The 16,068-nt window shown below is 63.5% G+C and overlaps 1 protein-coding gene across 2 annotated transcripts in view; it reads left to right on the forward strand.

Annotated features, from left to right (window-relative positions):
• INTS3 (integrator complex subunit 3) overlaps positions 1-16,062 on the forward strand; it is a 36,174-nt gene extending 20,112 nt beyond the window's left edge. Inside the window, exons 13-31 of one of the 2 annotated variants that reach the window (XM_035346661.1) lie at positions 1,300-1,391; positions 2,228-2,334; positions 3,113-3,232; positions 4,519-4,648; positions 5,327-5,344; positions 5,570-5,624; positions 6,554-6,657; positions 7,184-7,228; positions 7,599-7,718; positions 7,851-8,004; positions 9,741-9,809; positions 11,095-11,170; positions 12,568-12,681; positions 12,772-12,820; positions 13,489-13,656; positions 15,104-15,204; positions 15,417-15,489; positions 15,567-15,723; positions 15,844-16,062. In XM_035346661.1, coding sequence (XP_035202552.1) covers positions 1,300-1,391; positions 2,228-2,334; positions 3,113-3,232; positions 4,519-4,648; positions 5,327-5,344; positions 5,570-5,624; positions 6,554-6,657; positions 7,184-7,228; positions 7,599-7,718; positions 7,851-8,004; positions 9,741-9,809; positions 11,095-11,170; positions 12,568-12,681; positions 12,772-12,820; positions 13,489-13,656; positions 15,104-15,204; positions 15,417-15,489; positions 15,567-15,723; positions 15,844-15,921 — 1,830 coding nt within the window. In that variant the 3' untranslated portion in view covers positions 15,922-16,062. The remainder of the gene's footprint in view (positions 1-1,299; positions 1,392-2,227; positions 2,335-3,112; positions 3,233-4,518; positions 4,649-5,326; positions 5,345-5,569; positions 5,625-6,553; positions 6,658-7,183; positions 7,229-7,598; positions 7,719-7,850; positions 8,005-9,740; positions 9,810-11,094; positions 11,171-12,567; positions 12,682-12,771; positions 12,821-13,488; positions 13,657-15,103; positions 15,205-15,416; positions 15,490-15,566; positions 15,724-15,843) is intronic. The other variant, XM_035346662.1, reaches the window with a different exon arrangement.
• Positions 16,063-16,068: the final 6 nt, after the last annotated feature.

Consider the following 16,068-nt stretch of genomic DNA (forward strand, 5'->3'; position numbering starts at 1 on the left):
GTCATCTCACTGCCCATTCTTCAGAGTAACAAACAAACAAAAAAGCTGTTCCCCCTTCTTTTTTTTCCCCCGCATTCCTCAGTGCATCATCTGGTTTTGCACTGTGCCTCCCGATTGCGAAACAGCCCACGGAGCAGCTCGGAATCTGCCGGCAGCCCAAGAGAGCCCTTTTAACCTCCCCTTACCTACGCTAAATTAAGGAGGGATTTTTCCCCGGCAGATCTGCCAAGACCATAGCGAGGCACACGGCTGCGGACGCTCAGCTAAATGATTTTGCCTCTTCAGAGCAGCCACCAGAGGCTTCTGTGAGTCCGTGTGGTCTCTTGGTAAATCCGGGGCTGTTTCTGCAGCGCTGAGCCCGGGCGCATGTGTCATTCATTAATGGGAATGCCACTGTGGGAACGCGTGTAAGACTTCAATCTCTGCACATAAACCCTTCCAGAAGGATGAGCATTAGTAGGAAAAAGGCTTCTGAATTGTTCCCTTTAGTACCTAATGAAGTGCTTGGCCCAGCGACATCCCCTGGGGGTAAACAGAATCTGTTTGCCATGTTCCCCCAGCAGACCCATCGCCTCCCTTCCGCAGCAAGGCCCTGCTTGGGCAGCAGCTACAGAGCTGGCTGTGCCCCTCAGCTCTGGGGCAGCGGTGCCAAGAGGGCTGGTTCCAGTAATTTGGTCCTGGGGAGGGCTGATGGAGTTCTTGGAAGCGGGGTCTTTCTGCGGCGTGAGCGCTGGAGGAGCCGCGCGTTGCATCACTTCCCTCCCTCGCGCACAGCGCCGCTCGCTCCCGTCCCAGGGCTGCCCGCGGCCAAAAGCAACTGCTGCCTTCTGGCAGAGGATCTGGGTGGAAGGTTCCCGGGGTGACCCAGATTGCAGGGAGGAGTTGTCGTCCTCTCGCCAGAAGCAAAGGGCTGCGTGTGGACAGAGCTGAGTGTTGCTTGGGGTGCCCGTCTCTTGCTCACCCTGTGCCTGCCGCGCTCGTTGCTGCTTGGAGCATGGCTCTGGCAAGCCCTGGGGCCCCTCAGCTGCCCAGGTGCTGCCTCGGGAGCTTTCTCATCCCTGGGGGATGTGCAGGCTGGTCCTGTGGGGTAGGGAACCAGCGGTACGGGGTGGTCCTCCCTCTGTGCTCCATCCCCGAGATGCTGCACTCACGGAGCTCTCCTGCTGCCCCTCTTGACCAAGAGCAGCTGGGGTTCTGTGCTCGAGGCGAGCGTGGCCGTGTTTGGGCCACGGACCTTGGCTGGTTCCAGCTGTTGGGGAAGGGCATGTGGCACTGACGTGGTCGTTCTCTTGCTTTCAGATCATTCCCAACTTCTACCCCCCGCTGGAGGCTCACGTGCGGCAAGGCGTGTTCAACTCCCTCACCCACATCGTGGAGAAGCGAGTCCTGGCGTAAGGCGTCCCTGAATTTTGCTGCATCCGTAGAACTGCTGTGCACCAGCCTGCCAGGGCCCCGGGTCTCACCAGCCTAGTGGAAATGAACCCCAGGCCCTGCAGGAGCCATTTGTGTTGCATACAACCCATGGAAACAGCCACAGCTTTGTCTTTGTGGTGCCGGGGCTTGTCCTGAGAGCAGTCCCTTGAGCCAAGGGGCCGGGGCAGTTAGCAGTGCTGCAGCCACTCCACCTTCCTGGTCACCGAGCTGAGCAGCCTTGCTCGTGGTGCTCCAGCCTGCAGATAACTGCAGCAGCCACGTTCCCGTCCTGGTGAGGCCTCTTCTCCCCTTCCCGTGTGCCTGTTGGTGACACAGGTCTCGGTGGTGGCAAAGCGAGGCCCCCCCAGCTGCTGTGCAGGACGGAAGGTGGGGCCTGGCAGGCTGTGGTCCGCAGGACGAGTCAAAGCCCTGACAGAAGGGAGGAAATCCTCCGGCACGTGCACCGGGGAGCAGCTAGGCAGGGCCCCGGGGGAGGCTCGTCCCTGGCTCATCACGCTCTGGAAGCGTTGGTGGCTCGCACTCCTCGGCATCCAGAGGGGCAGGGTTGGGGCAGGAGGCTTCGCAGAGCCCAGCGCAGCTTTGGGGCTGGTAGCACGCCGCCACATGAATGAGGCTGTGGAAGGAGGGTGGCCTTTGGGGGACTGCCAGGAACTGGGGAAGGGAAGGGCTTCAAGAACTGTGCGCTGGCTGGAGGGTCTGGTAGGTCTTGCTTTGGGTTTCCAGCTCTGCAAGGAAGGGGGGGCTGCATCCCAGCTGTTTCTCACCCCTTTTCCCTTCCTACCCCCCAACACAGCCACTTGGCCCCTCTCTTCGACAACCCCAAGCTGGACAAGGAGCTGCGAGCCATGCTGAGGGAGAAATTCCCGGAGTTCTGCAGTTCGCCCTCGCCCCCCATTGAAGGTAGGGAGCGGGCGGGTGGCAGGGGGAGGCTGTGCAGGGCTTCCCCCAGCTGCCCCGCGGCGAGAGCCGCTGCCAGGAGGTCAGAGCCGGGCCCCAGGGAGATGAGAGCCCTGGGTGCCTGCGGTTATGGGTGGCTGCGAGCTCCCTTCATCCCAGCCCCGCAGTACGGTGAAGCCGCTCGCTCCCTGTTTCTCACTCTGTTCCATGGGGGGTACTTAGCCTTTCGTCTCTGTAGGCTCATTGATTAACCTTAATTAGGTTAAACAAAGAGCAAGCGTTTCCAACCTGAATTTACCAGTGCTGCTGCTCGGCCCTATCCACTGAAGGGCTGTGCCTGTGAGCCTGTCCTTGCCGTTGCATCAGCTGAGTTGGCGGAAGGAACCCATCTCAGCAGCAAACCCTGCTGCCCCGAGCCCCACGGCCTCGCGGAGCTCCCCGAGCTGTGGCTTTGCTCGGGGCCTTGGGCTCTGCTGCTGGCTGGGGCGAGGGATGGAGCAGGAGGGGTGCTGGGCAGCTCGCGTGGACAATGCCCTGGCGCTGCCGCGCTTTGCCCCGAGTGGGGATGGTGAAATGGAGCCACGGGGAGTCCTGTTCCCCAGCGTGAGTTTTCCAGGGCCTGTCACTCGCCCAGGATCTCTCTTCCCCTGTGCAGAGCCCTCAGCTGTAGCCAGAGCCTGGCTGTGGTGACTCATGAGCAGAGCTCGTCCTGCCCCGGGGCTGTGCCAGGAGCCGCCGTCACCTCGGTTCTGCTCTCACCCCTTTGCGTTTGTTCTCGCAGTCAAAATTGAGGAACCCGTTTCCATGGAGATGGACAATCACATGTCAGACAAAGATGACAGTTGCTATGACAACGCCGAGGCCGCCTTTAGTGACGACGAAGAAGACTTGAACAGTAAAGGTGAGAGGTGCAGCCCACCGGTCACCGATGCTCTCCGCACCTTGGTGTCGGGGCAGTGGCAGCCAGCGCTCTGCAGCAGGTCCCCCTCATGGTGGGGGCTCCCCCAGCTGTAAGTACAGTCCCTCAAAGCCCCTTTCCGTGAGCAGCAGGGATCACTGCACTCAGACCCAATTTTCAACACTGCTGCAGCTCTGTGCTCAAAGGGAAAGGCCGTTGGGCCTCGTCGCCTCGTGTGGCGATTCCCCGGAGCTTCACACCTTCAGACGCTTTCCCTGCCCTGAGTCCTCTCTGGATGTCTGACTAGTCTCAGGCCCTGCTGCACGGCGTGGCTGGGAATCCCTGTGGCAGATGCTGTGCTGGATGGTTTGTTTGGGAACAGGGTGTCTCTGTTCTCAGGCAGCTGCTAATGAGGCTCAGGCCTCTAATTGCTCAGTCACACGGTTTTCATTACACTCACTGGGGGCCTCCGCGAGTCCCTCTCGAAGCCACGGGGCTGACAAGTCTGCACGAGGCCAGAATCCCCTCTGCTAGCTCTCTGGGGCTGGAGGCATCTCCAGCTGCCTGGCCCTGGTGGTAGGACTCCCCTGGGCTTCCTGCCGTGCTGGAGGGCTACCCCTGCGGTGGGGAGGGGCCGCAGCCCCAGGATGGGGGGGAGGACTGTGCTGGAGCAGTCTTCAGTAGTCCCGACAGCGCCGTGACGACTGCCTGGGGCCCTGGAAGGGGCACGGGCTCGGAAGCTGCGCGCAGAGGAGAGGATTTTTGCAAATGGGATCGGCCACCTTGTCCCATCCTGTAGTCAGAGCTTCCCTGAGGGCACTTCCCTGCTGACCCGGGCACTTCTGGACTCTGCTGCAGTTCATTTTTATGCCCGGAGTGAGGCTGAAGGATGAGGGTGTGGAAAAGCAGTTGGGGAGCAGTTGGGGTGCCTCGGTGATGGAATCCTGAAGGCGAGCGTTTGTGCCTCGGGTGGGGAGAGCCCCGTGAGCGAGCTGTGTCTGAGCACGATGGGGCACAGGTGAAGCATCGCTTCTGGAAACTGCACTGAGTGGGGGACAGGGCTCTGGACACCCCCGTGTTCGGATCCCATCCTGCCCTCCTGCTCACCGTGACCCAGACACACGTCCCAAGGATGAAGGCGAGAGCAGGGGCTGGGTCACACTCCGGGGCACCGAATGCTGCAGCGGCCCCACACCACTCCTGCTGCTAGGGCAGGTTGGCCTCGGTGCTTACCAGATGCAGCTGCTTGGGAAAACGGGTAATTTCCAGCATTACTTCTTTTGTTGCAGGGAAGAAGAGGGAGTTCAGGTTTCATCCAATCAAAGAAACCATTGTGGAGGAGCCCGTCGATATCACGCCGTTCCTGGACCAGCTGGATGAGTCACTGAAGGATAAGGTTCTGCAGCTGCAGAAGGGAAGGTTGGTGTTGGGTCGCGTTTCACGTTGGTGACTTTGGGGCAGTGACACACGAGACCTCAGAGCCCTGCTATCCAGTGCTGCTTGCTCCAAGAGCCCTTCTCAAAGCTGGTGCCATCCTGTGGCTCGTCTCCCTGTAGCCCACAGAGGTCCCTGTGCACGGCTTCTGCAGGCAAAGCCAAGCCCAGCTGGTTTTACACGGTGCTGGCTGAAGAGCCTTGCAGTCTGCCCTCGGAGCAGGCTCAGACGGGGACACCCCAGCAACGCTGCCGCTGGCAGTGCACCCACCTGCTCACCCCAGCAATTTCCTGGGGGCTACAGCATTTCTCTGAGTCAGGGACAGGAAGGCAGAAGGCTTTGAGCTTCGTCCTTCCCTGCTGGAGGACTGATGAGGGGAGGCTGTGCAGGCCTCTGGGGCTACTGCTGCTTGGGGCTGTCAGTGCCTCTCTGCACGGGGCTCTCGATGCGCAGCGATGTACCTGTTCCTCTGCCTGCATGTTGCCCATCGCCGCTGTTGATTTGCAGTGACCTTGGAATTAACTCCAGCTAAAGAAGGTTAAAAAAGCTATTGTTTTCCAGACCTTGGCATAGTGGGCTGATTTAACGTAATTTATGGCTTTATGGCTTTAAGTGCATTTAATCTGATGCTTTTAGTCATTTAATTTGTTTGTCTTGCTGCAGACAACCTCGGGCACTTTTGTAAGTAGGTGCCGCAGCAGTGCAGCGCGTTCTCCCAGGGCTGGGTCTCTGCAGTCTGTGCTTTGGAGCCGTGCCTTCCTCTAAGCCTGGCACCAGCACAAAGCAGACCCCCACTCCTGGGTCCTGGGGGCTCCCGAGCAGAGCCAGCTCAGCACAAAGCCCCCTTGTCCCTGCTTTCGGTATCTTCCTTTGTAACTTGGATTTCCTCTTGTTTTTGTGCTCCAGCGATACGGAAGCTCAGTGTGAGGTCATGCAGGAAATCGTGGATCAAGTCCTGGAGGTAACAGCACGGACCCGGAGCAGTGCTGCTGTCTAGCTGTAAAATGGGAGCAGCTGGAGTGGCACGGGCCAGGCAGCTCCAAGCCCACCTCGTTTTGCCCCAAGAGCTTTGCCTGAACATGGGACACGAGCCTTAGGACACCCAAATCAGAAATGAGCTCAAAACGCCAGCGGGCAGCTTCACCCGTGGCTGTTAAACACAGCCCCAAGCTGCTGCGTGCTGGGAGGCTCTGAGGGGAGCTCACGCCGTGCAGTTTCCTTATAACTGGAGCTGAACGTCCCCAATAGCCCCTGTCAGGCAGGGCGCTGGGTGAGGCGTGCTCACGCCGTGACCCCACGCAGCTGCGGTGGCTGCGGAGCTGCTGGGGGCTTCTGCAGGCACCGTGCAGCCGGGGCACTCTCTGGCTTTTGGTGCTCCAGAGAGGCCGCAGCAAGGCCAGCCCAGCAGATCTGCTGTGGATCTGCTGTGGATGTTTTCCAGCAGCTCAGTGCCTGCAGGGAGGCCACATCCCCTCCCTCTCATCAGCTGCCTGCAGTCAAGTGGCCTCTCAGCACAGGAGAGCTGCTTGTCCTCCCGTGGGAGCGCGGGGACGGGGCTGGACGGGGCGCGAATCCTCGGCACCAAGTGCCCCTGGTCCCTGCTAGCCCTGTGTGGGGAGCTCGGTGAATCACCCATCAGAGGACGAGGGGACCCCAGTGGTTGTGAGGTGCTGCAGAGCTGGGCATCAGCTCAGGGCTCGTCGTGCTGGTGACCAGCTCTGGCGTCTCCCGGTGCTGCAAAACAGCAGCAGAAGGGCTCCCGAGCAGCTCGGGTGGCCTTCCCAGCAGCGGTGGCTCTGCTGCGCCCCTTCCAGCCAGACCTGTGCTGGGCAGGCAGGGTTTGAGCTTCTGCTTCCCCTTCTCATTCCTTCCCTCCTTTCTCTCCACCAGGAGGACTTTGACTCCGAGCAGTTATCGGTGCTCGCATCCTGCCTCCAGGAGCTATTTAAGGCTCACTTCCGTGGTGAGGTTTTGCCAGAAGAAATCACAGAGGAGTAAGGATTTATTTTTCTGTCTTATCCTTTCACACTGGGGCTCGGCCTTTTCCCAGTAACACTTCCACCATTTTTGGAAGGCTGTGCTGAAACCAGCATCTTGCCCTGTGAAGCAATCCAGGGTTCAGCAGCAGTCAGCATGGAGCCGGTCAGCAGTTACATCCCAGGCTCCAAAGAAACCATCTGCGACCTGCTGCCACAGGCCCTCGTGTCAGGGCTCAGTTCAGGGGATGCTCGGGTGGCTCCTGGCATGCAGGGTACAAAACAATCCACCTGCCCCTGCTGTGCTGGCTTACACCAGCACCGTGCACCCTTCCTCCTCGATTTTATTGGCACGGGCTTGGACTGAGAGGTGTGGGGTTCTGGTATCAGGACCATTCCTGCCTCCCCATCAGCTATGGCTAACCCTTGATGGCGTGAGGACCGCAGCAGGCAGCGCTCGGGGCTTTTTCCCTGCCGTCCCTGATTTACCCCAAGCCAGGGGCTGAGAGCCTGCGGAGCTCTGATGGTTGCTTTTGTCCCGCAGGTCTCTGGAGGAATCGGTGGGGAAGCCGCTCTACCTAATATTTAGGTATGTTTGTTGGGAGCTTGTTCAGACTCCTGTTTGCTTCCTGACCACCACCACGGGCGGACCCCGTGGGTCTCGTTCTGCCAAGACCCCGCACTTGCCCCAGCACCCCCCAAGCTACCACAGCCAGAGGAGTTTACTCCTCCATTCTGCCTACGCAGCGTTTTGTGGGGTACAAACGCTTAAACCACTGGAAAATCCCGGCTCGTCTGGCCGTTTGGGGAAGCTGGGGATCCCTGGGGTCTCTCCCCCACACCTGAAATCCGCGGGTGCCCAGGACCTGGGGCTGGGTTCCCTGCGAGCGGCCGGTCCTCGGCAGCAGAGAGCTCTCGTGCGGCATCCCGCGTAACGCAGCCGTCCTCTGCTCCCCAAGGAACCTCTGCCAGATGCAGGAAGATAACAGCGGCTTCTCGCTGCTGCTGGATCTGCTGTCAGAGCTCTATCAGAAGCAGCCCAAGATCGGCTACCACCTCCTGTACTATTTAAAAGCCAGGTAGGTCAGAGGGTTGGAGGGAAGCACCCACGCCACGACGTGGCTTGCACGGCCTCCCAGAGCCAGCTCGGTGTCCCCAGCGGGCTGCCGGTGCTGGGGGGCTCCCCTCTCACCCCGCACGTCTCCTTCTAGCAAAGCTGCGGCAGGGAAGATGAACCTGTACGAGTCCTTCGCTCAGGCCACGCAGCTGGGGGACCTGCACACGTGTCTGATGATGGACATGAAGGCCTGCCAGGAGGACGACGTGCGGCTGCTCTGCTACCTCACCCCCTCCATCTACACAGAGGTAAGGGCCCCACAGGCACCGGGAGCACCACGGGGGCAGTGGCAGGCTTCTGGGGCCAGGCTGGTTTGCTTCTGAGGTTCGGGCCTGGTACCCTGCAGCAGACAAACCCCCCCAAAAAAAGCTCCTTTGGGCCCCCCCCAGCCCAGCGTGGCGGGGATCAGCGGGCTGCCGCCGTCCTTCCTCACGGCCCCATTAGAGCCTCGTGCTGTCTGCACGGCGAGGTGCTGACCTCGCTGGCTGGGATGCATCTCGTGTTTGGCTCTGAGCACAGCGTTTTCTGCGCTCCCTGGCTGCGGTTTTGCTCTCCTCTCCGGAGAGCAGCAGGTTGCAGGCTTTGCGCAGACGCCTCATCCCCAAGTCCAGGGGAAGCAGCGCTCAGAACGAGTTCTGCTGCCTGCTCCGAACCCCTGGGTTCAACGAAACGTTTTATGGCTTTCAGCACTCGGTGCTGAGTCGAAGCCAGCTGGACTCGCTGCAGCAGTCGAGAGCAGGGTGCGTTTGGAACGGGGTCGCAGCTCGGTCCCAATTCTCACAGCACAGCCGGGTCTTGGACGGAGCTGCTGCTGCCTCCCCGCTGCCAGGATGCTGGCGGGGCTGCGAGGCTGCAGCCTTTTTGTGCGGTGGCTGCAGGGCAGAGGCTGCAGCCAACAAGTGTCCAGCCACTGCCTGGCTGCTGGGAGCAGCGCTGGGGGACGGAGGGAGGGAGGGAGGCAGGCTAACATCACGCACTCGGGCTCATCGGAGGGTCACGGTGCTGCCTGTACTTTCTCATTCCCTGGGAGGAATGAGCTGGCCCCTCTCCTCCCTCCTTTCTGGCTGGTTCAGCAGGAACATCTGCTGGGCCTTCGGGCTCTCCAGCCCCGTTCCTCACCAGTGCTCCTGAGGGCTTCTGTGGGGCTGGGAGCACAGCGGCAGCCCGGGAGAGGGAAGAAAACCTGGACACGAGCAGGCGCCGCACCACGCAGCAGGTCTCACCCCGTGGTGCCTGCCCCGGAGGGATCCTGGCACAGCACAGCAGCACCGTCCCGCTGGTCCTTCGAGCAATGACTTTAACGCCCTCACCCCGAAGCGGGGTCAGGCTGCTGCCCCCGTGGGTGCACTGACCGGCACGAGGCCGGCAGGACGTCCTGAGCGCAGCCCGTCTGAACGGCCCCATCCCGACTGCGCAGCAGGAGCTCGCCGCCAACGTCCCCGGCCTTTCGCCCCGCCTGTTGATTTTCTTGATTTGCTCGCGGTTCTGCGTAACGCACCAGGGCCTGGGACAGCCAGCGAGGATGTGGAAAAATGGGGAACTGTAAGCGCTGTGCTCTGGCTGACTTCTGCCAGCCAAAACTGAAGCAGCCTCGCTCCTTGCGCTGCCCTGGTCAGCGCTGGCCGTGTCCCGCAGAGGTGCTGGGCTCTGGCTCTCGGCAGCCTGGCGCCGCTCGGCCTCGCAGCAGCTGTTTTGCTCCCGGCTGCTCGCAGAACGTGGCCCGTCAGAGCTCCTGTGCTTTCTTGGCTTCTTCTCCCCCCCCACAGCCGCTTCCCTCGCCGTGCTGAGGAAGCGCTGCTGGTTCTGGTCCAGCTGCCGGAGGACCGGTGCTCAGCGGGGTCGCGCTGCCCCTCGCGAGGAGGGACGCTCGTGTCGAAGCCGGTGCTGAGGAGGAGCCTTGCTGCAGCTCGGGGGATAGGGGAGCTCGGCTGGCCTCTCCCTCCGGCCCTCTCCTGAGCCCTGCCTTGCTTTTGAACCCTTGCAGTTCCCAGACGAGACCCTGCGAAGCGGCGAGCTGCTCAACATGATCGTGGCCGTCATAGACTCGGCGCAGGTAAGGCGGGGACCTGAGCTGGGGTGGGGGGCAGCACGTTCCCCGCGTGGCAGCGCTCACCTCTGCTCCCGGGAGGTGTAAACCCCAAATGGCCCGGCCTTGGAGGGCGTGGGGCTGTGGGGTCTCCTCGCTAAGTCCTTCGTGCTCCCGTTCTGGGTCTGGGATGCTCACGATGGCCGGCACTGCCCCAGGAGCTCCAGGCTCTTCCCCTGGGAGCAGGATTAAGTCCTTCGGTGGTGCTTGGCACAGCTGGGGAGGTGCCGTGCCCTGATGGGCGCAGGAGGATGCAGGGAGCCCGTCCCTGCTGTGCCGCGAGCCCAGTGGGGCTTGGATCACGCCCGGCTCCCCATCCCGGTGGGAGACCCCCCTGAGCAGAGAGCCAGGCCCTCGTTAGACCCTCCTGGAAGCAGCCTCTCCCCACGGGCACGCCGAGCTGCCACAAGCAACCCAAAAATAGCCCCGGCGAAAGCTGGGGGCAGGGAGGTGGGCACCAGCAAGAATGCTGCGCTGCGTGTTTCTGCTGTCTGGGCCGGTCTGGAGCGTGATCTGCTGATAACCCCGTAACTCGCCCTATTTATACACCATTCCTGGCCAGCCGCGCTTTTCCCAGCTGTGCCGGAGCCAGAACGCCTCGCCAGCAAGTTTTGCTTGGCGGGCCGGAGCTGGAGCTGGGCGCAGGAAAGGTTTGGGCCGCGCTGCCCTGACCCCCCCCAGCCTGGCCCTGCTCTTGCTCCTCCGCTCCTAGGCTCTGCCGCGCTCTGCAGCGCAAAGGTTTTGTGTTTCCCAGCAGAGGCCCGTAGCATTTCCTCTCCCCTCCCTTCTCCGATTCCCTCTCTCCTTCCTGTTATTCTTCAGCTGTTTCCCCACGATGCTCTGGCTGCGTGGCCTCCTCGCCCAGCCCACGGGGGCCCCACGAACCCGCTGGTGGCGTGGGGAGCGGGTCCCCGCTGCTGGCGGGGCTGTGCCGGGAGGGGGACAGCAAGTCCTGGCCCAGCCCGTGGGGATCTGCTGCCCGTCCTGTGCCCCCAGCCCGGGCGTTAACCTCTCGGCACTTCCCTGGTCCCTCACAGCAGCTGCCTGTCCTTGATGCCTCCTAAACCGGCCCGGATTTAGGAGCCCCCTGCAGCACGCAGGGGTTTGGGGCTCTGCTGGATCCCTGCTCCCGCTGGGACGATGCCGGCGGAGCGGTAGCGCCTTCGCTGGCTCTCTGGGCCCGGCTGCTCCCATGTGAGAGGGCTCCTGTGAGCCTGAGCATCCTGCTCACCCCCTTTGCTCTGCCGCCCAGTTGCAGGAGCTGGTGTGCCACGTGATGATGGGGAACCTCGTCATGTTTCGGAAGGACTCGGTGCTGAACATCCTCAGTGAGTAGCGCTCCCGCCACCGGGGCAGGCACGAGGGCGGGGGGGAAAGCGGGACCTGGGCACCCCCAAACCTTCCTGTCCCCGCTGGGCTTTGCGGAGAGAGCCCACGAGGACCAGTCCCAGGAAAGCCTTTGCCATGGTTTTGCCCTTTCTGGCTGCTCACGGCACAACTGAGAGTGGTTCTTGCTGTCCCTGTTACGCCGAGGTCTGCATTTCCTCATGATATGATTGCCACTGCCTAAAGGATTGCTGCCCTAAACCGGATTGTTAGATTTAGCCGTGCGATCCGAGCTGTGAGCTCTAATGGGTTTTACCGAGCTGGCTGCGTGACGGCTCAGGAGCCCCGGCTCTTTGCAGTGCCAGGCAAAGCCTAATCCGGGGCTCCGCAGCCCTCCTGGGCCGAGAGAAAGCAGAGGGGAGAGCCCTGAAATCCCCCCCCCCGGCCACGCAGCCTCACCCCGTGCTCCCAGCTGCTGCCCTCCGGGGCTGTGACCGCATCCTGCTCGGTCCTGCAGCACAGAGAGGAGCAAAAGCTGTGGACCCCACTGGTGTTCAGTCTGGCCCTGGAGCACTCGTGGGGCTGGTGGGCAGGCACCACCCAGCCGTGGCTCTCAGCAGCTGCGCAGGAGAGGGCTGGTGCCCGCGACCTCTCCCGAGCAGCGTTCCTTGCCTTTCCCCCCGGACCACCAGTGGGTGACCCAGTTCCTCTTGCTTTTTAATTGCACTTTGGCAGCCTCGGAGGCGTTGTGCTGCTCCCTCCGCCAGGCACCGGCTGCCCACAGCAGCAGTGCCCCTAAAGCCTCCAGCCGGTGCCGTGCTTTGCCTCCCTGTGCCCCGTGGCTCCCCGGTCCCTGCCGGCCACCACCGCGGCGCTCCGGGCTGGGGCAGTTCCACACAGGAGGCAGCGAACACCTCCAGATCCCCCATCGCCTCGATCCGGCAGCTGCCCAGATCCAGCTTCGCTGTTACACAAGCTGCAAGCAGCAGACTAAGCCCATTAATTACAGAGCCTCGTTAATTCTCTTCCTCTGAGCCCTGAGCAGCTGCGTTAGTGACTCTGCCATCCTGCTGCCCGTGCCTCAGCTGGCAGAGCCGGTGCTGGTGCTAACCGCAGGGTCCTGGGGACCTGCGCGGCCGCGGCGCGGTGCTGGCGGTGCAGCTGCCCCAGCACAGCACAAATCCTGCTCTCCCCAGCACAGCCACCGGGATTTCAGCCCAGGGACTGCTCTGCCCTGCTCTGGGCTGGAGGAAGGGGGGCAACGTGCCCGGGATGCAGCGATGTCCCTGTAGGACCTCACAGAGGGGCCGGCAGAGCCGCGTGGGGTGGCTCTGGCAGGTCCCCATCCTTCCTCCGAGCACCCTGCGGCTCCCCTCCACCTCCCTGCGCTTGCCCCTAGTTCAAAGCCTGGACTGGGAGACCTTCGAGCAGTACTGCACCTGGCAGCTCTTCCTGGCACACAGCATCCCCCTGGAGACCATCATCCCCATCCTGCAGCACCTCAAGTACAAAGGTGAGCCGCCCCCCGGGGCAGGAGAGGCTCAGCGCCGGGTCACCGTGGCCTCGCGCCGCGGTGCTGAGGATGCGCCTGCTTCCCTTGCAGAGCACCCCGAGGCGTTGTCCTGCCTGCTGCTGCAGCTGAGGCGAGAGAAGTAAGTGCTGCCGCGTGCTCAGCGCCGATCTGCCGAGGCTCTGGGGGCAGAAAGCTTGCAGGGCTGTCCCCCGGCACGCTGCGGCTCGAGGCTTAACTGAGCAGCGTTGGCGTGATGGGGACAAGGCGATGCCACCCCCTCCAGCTGCAGAGTGACGTTTGTCGAGGGCGAGCTCGCAGCCTGCTGAGCCCCAGCGCTGTTTGTCTGCCACCCTGCGCGTCCTGCAGCCCGCTTCTTGCCGGGGGACAGGCTGTCCCCTGCCTCCCAGGGGGGCGGTGGTGGAGCTGCCTCGACATTGCTCCGTGCTGCCCCTGCCTGCATCGGCCGCGTCCCGCCGCTCGGAGCGGAGAGCGCTGTGTTTGTTCTCATTAATGCAGTGCGTGGGGCTGGCTAATTAATCCCAGCTCCAAATCGTGCGAGCGAAACGCCAGCGATGGCAGAGGCGAGCTCCAGCCTCGCACAGGCAGCAGCACCGGGTGGTTTCCCACGGGGGGCGAGGAGCCGGGCCGGGAGCTCGCTGCTGGCTGCTCCCCGGGAGGGTCCTTCACCAGCAGCCCCGGGGTGCTGCCGGGCCTCCCCTGCCCCTGGGACCCCGGATGGAGGCCCGAGGGCTGGAGCCGAGGGCACCCACCTGGCCTCTTCCTTCCCCCATCCCCGCTTCGCCGCAGGCCCAGCGAGGAGATGGTGAAGATGGTGCTGAGCCGGCCGTGCCACCCCGACGACCAGTTCACCACGAGCATCCTGCGGCACTGGTGCATCAAACACGACGACCTCCTGGCCGAGCACATCAAGTCGCTGCTCATCAAGAACAACAGCCTGCCGCGAAAACGCCAAAGGTGAGGGCAGCAGCGGGGGGCTCTGCGGGGCCGAGGGGTCCGGCCGGACGTCACTCGGGCACGCCAGCCCACCCCCCCTTGGGGCTGGGGCGGTGCCGCTGCCCACCCACACGCGGGCAGAGCCCCGAGCAAGTGGCTCCGCTCCCAGCTGACATCCCGCCAGCGAGACCCTTTTGTTGTGAGCCCGTTCCCCGAGCTGTTTGGGGAAGAGCTTTCATTTCAGCTGCTGGTGCGTGTGGTGCCAAGCCGCGGCGCTCCCCTGCTGCGTCAGCGGCCTCCGTTCGGCCCCGCTGTGCCCGCCTGCCAAGCAGCGTGATGTTTCTGGAGCATTTTTGGGTGCAAATCTCCCAGATGTGGCTGACCGGGTGTGCTTGGCCTCTCCTGGGACACTGCAGCCGCTGGGGTGGCTGGCGTCAGAGCCCATGGGCACAGGGGGGCTGGAGGAGGCAGCTGGGCGAAGCTGTAGCCGGCAGGAGCTCGCTCTGCTCCCCAGGCGCCTTCCCAGCCTTTCATCCAGCCTCGGAAGCAAACATCAAACCCAGAGGCAGCCTCTCCCGCGGGCACAGCTCCGCACGGTGCCCAGCAGCGGCCACCAGCCCCCTCGGCTGCGCCATGCCGCGGCCCCTCGGTGCCGGGGTCTCCTCCTGCAGCCCCCGGTGCTCAGCAGGCTGCCAGGCCGGGGCCGGGCGGCCCTTTGCTGGAGTAGGAAGGACATCTAGTGTCCTGGGGAAGCAGAGCAGCGCCGCCAGGGCTGCGTGTCCCCAAGGACCGCTGGCAGCTGGCACCGGGACAGCGTCCGTCCCGCTGGCACCGCGGGGTCCCCCCCGGTCTCCTGCGAGGCTGCTGGGGAAGTCTCCTCGTCCGTCGGTTCCCTCCTGCTCCTCCGCGTTAATTAGCGGTCCTCGGCGGTGGAACAGCGCAGCTCTTTTCCTGGCGTTGCTGTTCCAGGATCCGGGCTGAAGCCAGGGCTAATCCCTGCTCATTAACCGGCGGCCAGCTGAGGCTGGTAACGCGCCGTGCTGGCACCGCGCGGTGTCCTGGGGCCGCGCACGGGGCACTCGGTGCTCCCCGGGGAGGAGGCGGCGAGCACCCTGAGCAGGATTTATCCCCTCACTCCCAGAGCAGACTGGCTCCAGGCATCCCTCTGTGCTGGGGCAGGAGGAGAGCCCTACGCCGCTCTGCACCCGCGGGGTCACCCCCTGCTATGGGTGCTGGTCCCCACACCCCGTGCCTTGAAGGACAGCCCCGTTACCTCTGCCAGCGCCGTGCCCTGCATCTCCTTGGGGCCCTGGGGGTTCTCGGTCCTCCCTCAAGCACCGCATCTGCTCAAACCGCCCCTGCAGCCCATCTTGGGGGGACAAAGCAGGGATGGGTCGGGGTGGGCAGGAGGAGCAGGTCCCTGGCTCCTGACCCCCCAGGACCAACTGCGCTCCCGTTCTGCCCCCAGCCTGCGCAGCTCCAGCAGCAAACTGGCCCAGCTCACCCTGGAGCAGATCCTGGAGCACCTGGACAACCTCCGCCTCAACCTGACCAACACCAAACAGAACTGTAGGTACCGCCGCCCATCCCCATCGCCCTGCGGTGCCTCGGGGCACGTGCAGGTCCCAGATGGGGACTGGGATGCTCCGAGATGCTGAGACCCCCCCCCTTGGCTCACAAAACCCTCGGCACCCAGCTGGGAGGCCAAAAACCTGCCTTGGGGGGCAGACCCGGCTCCGGCTGTCAGGTCCCTGACTCTCCTTTTTCTGGTTCCTCGGCAGTTTTCAGCCAAACGCCCATCCTGCAGGCCCTGCAGCACGTCCAGGCCAGCTGCGACGAAGCCCACAAGATGAAGTAAGTCGGCGGCGTGCCCCGTCCCGGTGCGCACGCCTGCCCTGGCAGCACCTGACCCCGTCCCCGCTTCCTTCCAGGTTCAGCGACCTCTTCTCCCTGGCCGAGGAGTATGAAGACTCCTCCACCAAACCCCCAAAGAGCCGCCGAAAAGCCACCCTCTCCAGCCCCCGGAGCCGCAAGAACGCGGCCCAGCCGGCCAACAACGAGGAGGAATCGGCTTCCAGCAGCGCCTCGGTAAGTGCAGGGCCACGGGGGGACCGCATCCACCCCCCGAGGGGGCTCAGGTCCGGGTGCCGTGTGCCAGGGACCCCTCGGCCGGTTGTGACCACCGCTTCCCTCTCCCCCCCTGCACAGGAGGAAGAAGACACCAAGCCCAAACCCACCAAACGGAAAAGAAAAGGCTCCTCGGCCGTGGGCTCGGACAGTGACTGAGGGCACAGCCCCGCCGCCGCCTCCCACGGCCGCTCTCGGACAAAAAGCCATCGCCAGGACGGAAACGAGAGCACGCGGCCCCTCGCCCGCTCTCTCCGCATCCCCTCCGCCAGCCTCGGAGCCCCTGGGCACGGCCGCCCCCCCCCC

Source organism: Oxyura jamaicensis, chromosome 25 (assembly GCF_011077185.1).
Source record: "Oxyura jamaicensis isolate SHBP4307 breed ruddy duck chromosome 25, BPBGC_Ojam_1.0, whole genome shotgun sequence".
NCBI lineage: Eukaryota > Metazoa > Chordata > Aves > Anseriformes > Anatidae > Oxyura > Oxyura jamaicensis.